Raw genomic sequence first — 8,868 nt, forward strand, 5'->3', positions numbered from 1 at the left:
ATTATAATCAATAATTGTGTTGACAGGTTAAAATGTGCATTGACTTAATAATAATAATCAGTTCATCGGCACCTACAACTAATGAGCTTATATTAAATAATATTATGTTTAACAATATTATTTTCAATGGAATGTACATAATAAAAAAACAAGTAATAAGGTCCTAAACAAATAGTAGCAGAATTTCAGTGCAGATAATAATGATTTATGCAAATCAAATGGCTGATTCTACCTTAGAAATTAAAACCGTCTAATGTATACATAAAAAAACAAAAATAAATACATTTTTAGTAATACGTGAACGGGTATAATGTAAACAAATTGTCATGGTTATAAAACAACTTAACTTTAAGACCTAAATTATGCATGTTACTCTATTTCCATCAAAGTAAGACTATTATGTTAATGCATTTCACAAACAACAACTGACGCAGCAATGTTACAGCTTGGGTAAAATAATATAAATATTTTACATTGTTTTTTTTTTTTAGTTAGCTTAAAGTTAGTTGCAATAGTCAATAAAATGAACTACATCCTGTATGAATGCTGTAATTTGTATTGAAAAAAAAAAATGAAATCGAAATCAGGTAACTGTACAAGGATGTTTCTGTAAAATAATCAAACGTATGGGTATTATTCACTAATTATGTGTTATTGTGGTGCACTTATATGTGCATAATATGTAATTATTATTCAGTATGGCGTGTTCACTATAAAACGAATAGAACAAAACGAAACACGGTATTAGACATTTTGTGTTTCGCAAGCGCCACGCATCTAAGTCATACTAAAATATTATTATCAAGTAAAAATGAATTTTTTCAAGAGAGAAGACGAGTTCAAGAAAAATCCAGAACTCAAAGAAGAAGACTTAAGTCATCTGAGAGACTGGCTGGCTAAGCAACCTCATCTGCCTGATGTTACAGGTAAAATACACCTATGCTAAGTTAAACAGCAAAAGTGATGTTTGTGGTATTTTACTCCTATTAAATTTAGATTACACAGCTTGGATTTATATACATGTCCATAATATACAAGTAAAATGAACAAAAATTGTATAGAATATGTTTGATTTATTCATGGCCTTATATTAGCTGTTGGCCTAATATATTTTTATCTATTATTTTATATTAATAAATTATTATTATTTATTTGTCATAGACAACTTCTATAATTAGCATAATTTGCTTGTAAATAATTTATATCAGTCAATTGTCTAATAGCCAAAGCCTAGCGCCAAAAAGTAAACATTATTAATAACATTTTTTTTACAAATTGTCACAAAATTAAAAACGTAATTAAATCAAATTTAATCTGTCATAATGTTTTAATAATATTTACTCAATTTAACGTTTTTTTCGTTATGCACGAGGTTTTGCAATTCATGTTAGTTTAAGATATTGTAAAATGTACTTGGAAATATTATTTAAATATCCATAACAAATCAACATAGTTGCGCTTCTTGTTATAACAATGTAACTGTTTTTACTTAATTTAGAAATACAGTCTTATGCCGGGTTGCGCCAAATATTTATACAGAGATATAAACTAGTTTAACTGGAGTTAAAATTAATAATGTTACTTAAACCCTGTTTTAAATTTTACATGTTGTTAAAAATGTACTTTATCATTAGCTAAATTACAGGGTCATTTATCGCTGCGTAAAAATGTATGTATAGTTAAATTCTGTTATCAATGTTTTGTCATTGATAACAAAATTTACCATTGATAAGACCCTGTATGATAATCAAGGTGGATTTATGGATAAATCCACCTTGATGATAATAATATTGACTCCTATTGCTGATACCATTTATTCGATAACCTGTATACTGGTAATAACCTGAATATAAAACAACGAATAAGCAACACTCGTAAATTTAACACAAGTTAATTTAACAAAAAATAAAGTTTAACAAAAGTTAGTTTTTTACGGTGGTAATAAGTATACCATTAGATAACGACAAGTTTGGTGCAACCGGCCATTAGTGTAAGTTAAAAGTATAATTTTGTGCTTTCAGACGAACATCTTATACTGTTCTTGCACAGCTGTTTCTATCGGTTGGAATTGACAAAATCTACAATAGAATCTTATTTTACTATTCGCACACATTCGCCCGAATTTTTTACCAAGAGGGACATCGACTATAAACCCGTAGCAGACATCTTTAAGACAATGTAATGAAATATTCAATTTATAAAGGGTGATTTTCGAACTATGATTCATATTGTTGGTCGTTTTTTTCAATTGTTTAATAAATTATTTAATTAACAATTTTCAAACCAAAACTAACGGCAATGATAACACAGACTAAACAAAAGGGAATCTTAAAGTTGATAAAAAAAAGGTCAGACGTATTGAGATTTAGCCAGTGATGCCAGAACTAAGATATTTCGTTTTTTTTTTTAATGTTGTTGTAATTAATGGCTACACTGTTCATTACAAAAATCAAGTAAACAATGATAATAAGATTAAGGACGAGCAAGGTCTATATATAGTAACTATTAAAGCTTGGATATGAATTATATGGAACTATAGTTCACTCAGCTAATAAGGATGTAGTCGAATGGATACAAAATCTGGACATTGACTTATAGTTCCATATAATTCATCGCTAAGCTTTAATAGTTACTACGTACAGACCTTGATAGTCCTTAATCGTATTATCATTGTTTTCTCAATTTTTGTGATGTTTATTTTACTTCATATGACATGTTGAATTTTATTCTATTCGATTTATAATATTTATGTGTTGTGTTGCCCTGTTATGTCATACCAATTATAATATACTGTTCATTTATTAAATGTCCTACGCCGACAACAATGTAGCCGCCATTTTCCCTTTTCTGTTTGTTCTGTGATAATAACACGACAAGCTTTATTTGGCAAAAAAATGAGATAAGAGTTGTCGCAATATCAGCTGTAAGACGAACTGGCTCGAGTCACAGTAAGGCGGTCACTCTGAATGACGGCGATTTAAGGTCAGTTGATATTATTATAGATTTTTTTTTTTTTGGATTTTCCAGTGGATTTTGCTTGTTTCCCGAACCAACACCGGACGGCGACAGGGTGATATTTTTGTACCCAGACCGCACGGAACCGGAACTTTTTGTGTTTGCCGAGGTAATCAAAGGAATAAGTATGCTCATGGACATGTTGTTAATGACTTCGGGCACTTTCAACGGACTCGTCATAATATACGACATGAAAGGGTTCACCCTGAGTCATATGGCCCGTCTAAGCGTGGGTCTGATGAAAAAGTACGTGTACTTCTTACAGGTAATACAGCAGCACGGTACTTAAATAATACCAAACACAATACCACAACAATTATAATAAGCGTGTCGCACGGGTACTTTGTTGCTAATCGTTCAAATGCTTCGTGATGTTTTACTCTTTGCAGGAAGGTTTACCGGCACGTTTAAAAGCCATACACACCATAAACACGGTTCCGTTTATAGACATGATTACCAGCATGACGAAGCCTTTTATGAAAACCGAACTATCCGAAAAGGTAACTCATGTTATGTATTCACATTATTCGTAAAACCTAAGTGTTATTGTTAAGGCGATTTTTAAAAATATATATATACTGCTTATAAGAGTTTAAAAGTTGGTATTACAGGGGGAAGTGCGGTTGGGAAATGCGCGCAGATAAAAATAATACTACACTCCACCTCTTTTCCTCCTGCCCTGAACTTAAAACTTCAATAACTTCAAAAATAGTTATCCAAAACTGGTTATCGACCAGTCAAATTTTTTAGTACATTGTTCTTAATTTAAGTTAAGGTGGGCATTTAATTGGCCCACCTGGTTTTTTCGGATTTACAATTATTGATGATCGGTAATATATATATATATATATATAAGGGTGTAATTTCACGAAAAATGAGAATGAGCTTAAAAGTTTAGTGTAATATAAAAGTTTATGTATTATTAGGTACTATTCGTTTATTTCTCTAACCTAGCGTAAGGAACTTAAATTATTTTTGTGGTCTTAATGCCAAAGTGGGGGGATACAAATTTATGTAATTAAAAACATATGTTGCCATTAAAAAAAAACTAAAATCCCCCTTTTTGGCCTTCAAGGATTGGTAATAAAAATTTTCAAGATATTGAAAAATATAGTACAATGTGTACCAAAATATCTTGTAAAAAAAATATTGTTCAAAATATTAATATATTCCGAGAAAATTAGTGTCTTATCCTTAATGAATCACCCTGTACACATCCTAGTCCCGCCCAATTTACGCCAATAGTTATCAGAGTAAATGTATGCTATGCTATGAGTCATGCGAACTAAATTTAATATAATATTACAATAGTAGTATATAGTATACGGAAAATGTGTTGAATGTATATCAAATAAAAGTTTCTAATAAATAAATTCTATTTCAGTTTTGTTAAAAAACATAGTTTGTCATTTCAAAAACGTTTAGTTAAATAATTTGGCGATGTCGATTTTTGGTGACGGGGTTTTCGCTAAGTTATTATAAAACTAAATTATTAAAAAAATGAGCGACACACGGTACTCATATGCGTGGTCTAAATAAATACAACGGAAAATTTATTTGATTTCTCTCTCCGAAAAAGCCACGTATATAGGCTAAAAAAAAAAAAATCGAAATCATAGGCTTGACAAATTTGGTAGTCTCAAAATTTCGTTACCGCAAGAAGCAAGCTAGCAGACGCCATTTTTTTTTCCACCGACTTCAATCAAATATTAGACAGAAAACAATATGATGCGCTTCGACACACTGACTAGCACGGTTTTGGGGTTATTGTTGTTCGTTTGCCAACCAGCACAATCGTTGGAAACCGGATGCATGTATCCCAGCCAAGTCAGCGTTGGCCAAGGTATTATCCACGATGATTTAAAATGTACATACCTGTATAGCGGATTGGTACACATGCTGTTGACACAGCATTTAACGTATTCTTTGTCTCTATCGGTTTTGATCGGTAGAATGATTCAATACGGCCATGTCGTCAAAAGCCAAATATATTCACTGTACCACTTAAACGTAAAGCGTATGGATGCGTTGTGGTTAATACATTTGTACTTGGCTCTGTCAAAGGATTTTTACCGGGAGTCCGAAGACAAGGTAGAAGACAGTATGAAAATGTTTGCCACTCTCGACTATGTCATCGCCCAAGTGCGCGGACGCTTAACGTACTGCCGCAAAGATAATTCGTTTAACGACGAGCAGCAGATTTTCTCGAACGGGAATCCTTCGCAAAAAAAGTTGGAAGATTTTATGCTGTCGAACACTGCCAGAGCCGAAGGGTTGCTTGCAAAAAACAACATGTCGTTGAGTGAAATTGATTCGAAAACGTTTCAAATCGGAAGACTTTTACTAAACAAAATCGGTTCAAAAGATGTTTCGATGGAAGATTTAATGAACGTGTTCAACGTGCAAATAGAATGGCACAGCGCAGCTGATATATTAGCTCAATCTTTGTGCGATGCGCGCAAAAGTTTTTGGACTGCCGACAAATTTGTGAACCTGAAATTACACTATAAACTGACGTTTGATTTTCTAAAAATCATCATGTTCCAGCTGTCGTTAAAACACCTTGGCTATTTAAGAGGCGTTATGTGTTCAATCGAATACGCGGAATACGCGCAAGAATGGCATGATAAAGTCGAAGAGTTTGGCGATACGTTAAGCTTGTCCGAAGATTCACACGTGAGTGGCTTGCTAGTTTATCTCGATAAGCTTGTTGAAAAAGAGCAAACAATAGACGGTGTGGTTGGATATTTAATTCCAATAGTGGGAAAACTTTGTGAACAATTCGGGTGTGAAGCTGCTAAGAAAATCCAGCTGAACGGCAATGAATTCCAGACACCTTATAAAAGTTCGATAACGTACTGCGATTTGGTTCTTAAAGAAAGTGCTGTGCCCATTGAGCGTTATAGTTTGGAAAATACCACAGCATTTTTACACTATCTCAGATGGATGTTTAAATTTGTCGACTTTAAACTTGTTCGGTTATTCGTGGAATATGTATCAATGATGTAAGTCTAAAACGATGTATTGATGAATTGGAATATGAAAATCGCGGCACATTTGATTTCGTTTACATGTTATATGCAAACATTTTCAATTTAAATCTAATTTACATTAACTATATAATATACTCATTTTATTGTAATGTTCAGATACGTCCATCGTGCGTTACCATTGTACGTCATAACTACATTTTTTTCTTATAATAAAAATTTTGTTATTCGAAAAAATTCTGAGTATTTTCATTGAAAGGTTCCGTCCAATTTAATACTTTGAGAGCAAGCACACGTTCAATGAATTAGGTAGAGAGTGCCATAATAATATATACGGCAGTCGGTGTATCATGCGAATACATTGTTGTTGTCAGTTGAAAATTTTCGCAATTCCGTATTTCGTACACTTTGTAAAATCAAAAATAATGTAAACCGAACAGTGGGAAAAAAAACAAAATAATAAAACATCTCGTTTATAAAATTATTGTTGTACGCCAAACAGATGTCAATGCAAATGTAAATGCCATTTTATTTTCCTAACAAAGACTAACGCGTTTTATACTTGAATTCGATCGACTCCTAAAAATAATATTTTCAACTTGAACATTGTACCATTTAAGTTTCAAAAGTGGCCATAAAAAAACCAAGATGGGGGGAGGGGGAAAACAAAAAAAATTGTGAAAAATTGAGATCACATTGTATAAAAACATCATGTACAGAAAAAATCAATTATTAATTAAATCCAGTGAGATACTGAGTGGTTCACGATAAGTTTATCACCCTGTATACATATAACTTATACAGGGTGATTTTTTTTATCGTGAGCCACTTAATATTTCACCGGATTTAATTAATAATTCAATTTTTCTTTTTTCATAGTATTTTTATATAATGTGATTTCAATTTGCTACACACGTTTATGTTCCTATCCCAAATTAATTATTCTTAGACCAACTTTTGAAACTTAACTAAATTTTGACTAGTCGATAACCAGTTTTGGTTAACTATTTTTGAAGTTTTGAAGTTTCAAGTTTAGCGCAGGCGGAAAGGTGGAGTGTAGTATTCGTTTTATCTGCGCGCACTTCCCCTCTTTTCAAACTCTTATAACTTTAAAAATGTGTTAAAAGTTGTTTAAAACTGGTTATCAATCTCAGTCGACGTGTTCAGTAAATGCCGGCTTTTATAGACACTGCCTCATCTATGATAACACTTAAGATACTTATGGGTAGGTAGCATACTTGAGATACTTAGGAGTAGCTACCGTTTGCATGTATAATGTTATTGTATAAAATTGTTTATTTGTCACATACATTAAACCACCACATAAAACCATAGTTATTCTACTAATATGTGTCTTTTATTACATTAATAATTGATTTTTCCCCATTTTTAATGACAGTTATTCTATCATTCCGCTGGCTCTGAAACAATATTCGACAGTATACCCAAGGAAATCTTGCCGTCAGAAATAGGAGGAACGGGAAAGTCAAGAACGATTTACAGAGGTAACCGAATAATAACTGTTAACAACTGTGTGGTGTATTATTTTCATGTTTAAATAAAATGTTCAGATGAGACATTGGCACGAATCAAAGAAATGAAAACGTGGTTCATGGAAGAAGAAAAATACAGGGTCGACGAGCAAAAACGTGTCGGCAAACCAAAAACAGAAAGCGACTACTTTGGCCTAGACGGATCGTTCAAAACACTTGACTTGGATTGATATAAAGCCAATCGAATTTCCACACCAAAACGGCCCAAATGTGTTTCATGGTTTTAGGGTGCACTATACTATTGATATTATTTGGTGTTTTGTTACAATGACAATAACGGTTTAAGAAGTACAATATTAATCTCAATATTTTATGAAAACAGCTCATTGGATAAATAGTAATAATACTAATTTTGTGTGGGACATTTTTTTTTTTTAAGATTTTACGATTGTAATTTGTATGACAATGTGCAATGCTGCCTATTCACAGCCTAGTTAAATAAAAAAATAGTCAAATATATTTAGGACAATCTTACACACATATAATTTGTACTATTACATGCAAAACTGGACACATCACATGTAAGGCGTTTAAAGTTCTTTTGTAATAACTATTGCTTATTAGTTAGTGTTATTTAAATACAGTAAACAGTTTTAATTGCATATATTATTTTTGAAATTACAATGTTTGTTGTCGATAAAAATAATTACCGTTTCCATAATATAATAGTTAAAAAGAGTTATAAAACGGATGGCGGGTATGATTGATGTATCAGTTCAGCATAATTAAAGCATATTTACTTGGAGTAATATATTCGTGTGGATATTACATTATGTGATTGTTGTCTTGCTGTCAAGGGACAATGTCTATCTCTGGATGACGGATTTAATATGTTAGTCCTTAAGCACAACTCATGATTTAGACTGTTATACCAATGATAGGAAATTGGTTAAATTGAATTAATTCAATATAAAATATTATGATAATTAAATAACGTAACACTTTTAAATAGTAATGAACGCATAAACTTTAGTTGAATAATGCGTCACATTAACTGGTTGCTGGTAACTAGTCCTAAAATAGATGTAGTTTGATTACCGTACCTATGCAATCCAACACTGTCCATATATGGTACACATGTATAGGTTGATTTTCACTCTCGGTCAGACTTCCTCGCTATTATACGGCCGGTTTGTAGATCTAAAATTAATTCAACGAGTCATAATATCATATTATTATTGCAGTATTTGGTTGCTTTACACTCGAAATTGGTAATAAAAAATGTAAATTATGTCTTATCATCCATTTGTTGTAAGTATATAATTTTATCAAAAAAAAAAATATATGTGCTTGTGTTTGTAGCACGACCA

General features: G+C 31.9%; 1 protein-coding gene across 1 annotated transcript; it reads left to right on the plus strand.

The window, feature by feature from the left end:
- The first annotated feature begins 743 nt into the window (after positions 1–743).
- LOC126845182 (alpha-tocopherol transfer protein-like) lies at positions 744–8,120 on the plus strand. The gene is made up of 6 exons (XM_050583782.1): positions 744–926; positions 2,022–2,178; positions 3,028–3,280; positions 3,405–3,515; positions 7,405–7,510; positions 7,577–8,120. Exons 1-6 carry the CDS (start codon positions 812–814, stop codon positions 7,726–7,728), a joined length of 894 nt encoding a protein of 297 aa, XP_050439739.1. The 5' UTR covers positions 744–811; the 3' UTR covers positions 7,729–8,120.
- Positions 8,121–8,868: the final 748 nt, after the last annotated feature.

This window comes from Adelges cooleyi, unplaced genomic scaffold (genome assembly GCF_023614345.1).
Source record: "Adelges cooleyi isolate 19-005CV unplaced genomic scaffold, UGA_ACOO_1.1 ACOO_flye_CR_arks_rails_tigmint_CR_PRNA_7, whole genome shotgun sequence".
In the NCBI taxonomy this organism is placed as follows: domain Eukaryota; kingdom Metazoa; phylum Arthropoda; class Insecta; order Hemiptera; family Adelgidae; genus Adelges; species Adelges cooleyi.

Coding starts and splice junctions, on each gene's coding strand:
- LOC126845182 (XM_050583782.1), top strand. CDS start 812: ATGAATTTTTTCAAGAGAGAAGACGAGTTCAAGAAAAATCCAGAACTC. Junction 2,179..3,027: donor GCAGACATCTTTAAGACAAT/GTAATGAAATAT, acceptor TGGATTTTCCAG/TGGATTTTGCTTGTTTCCCG. Junction 7,511..7,576: donor GTCAAGAACGATTTACAGAG/GTAACCGAATAA, acceptor TAAAATGTTCAG/ATGAGACATTGGCACGAATC.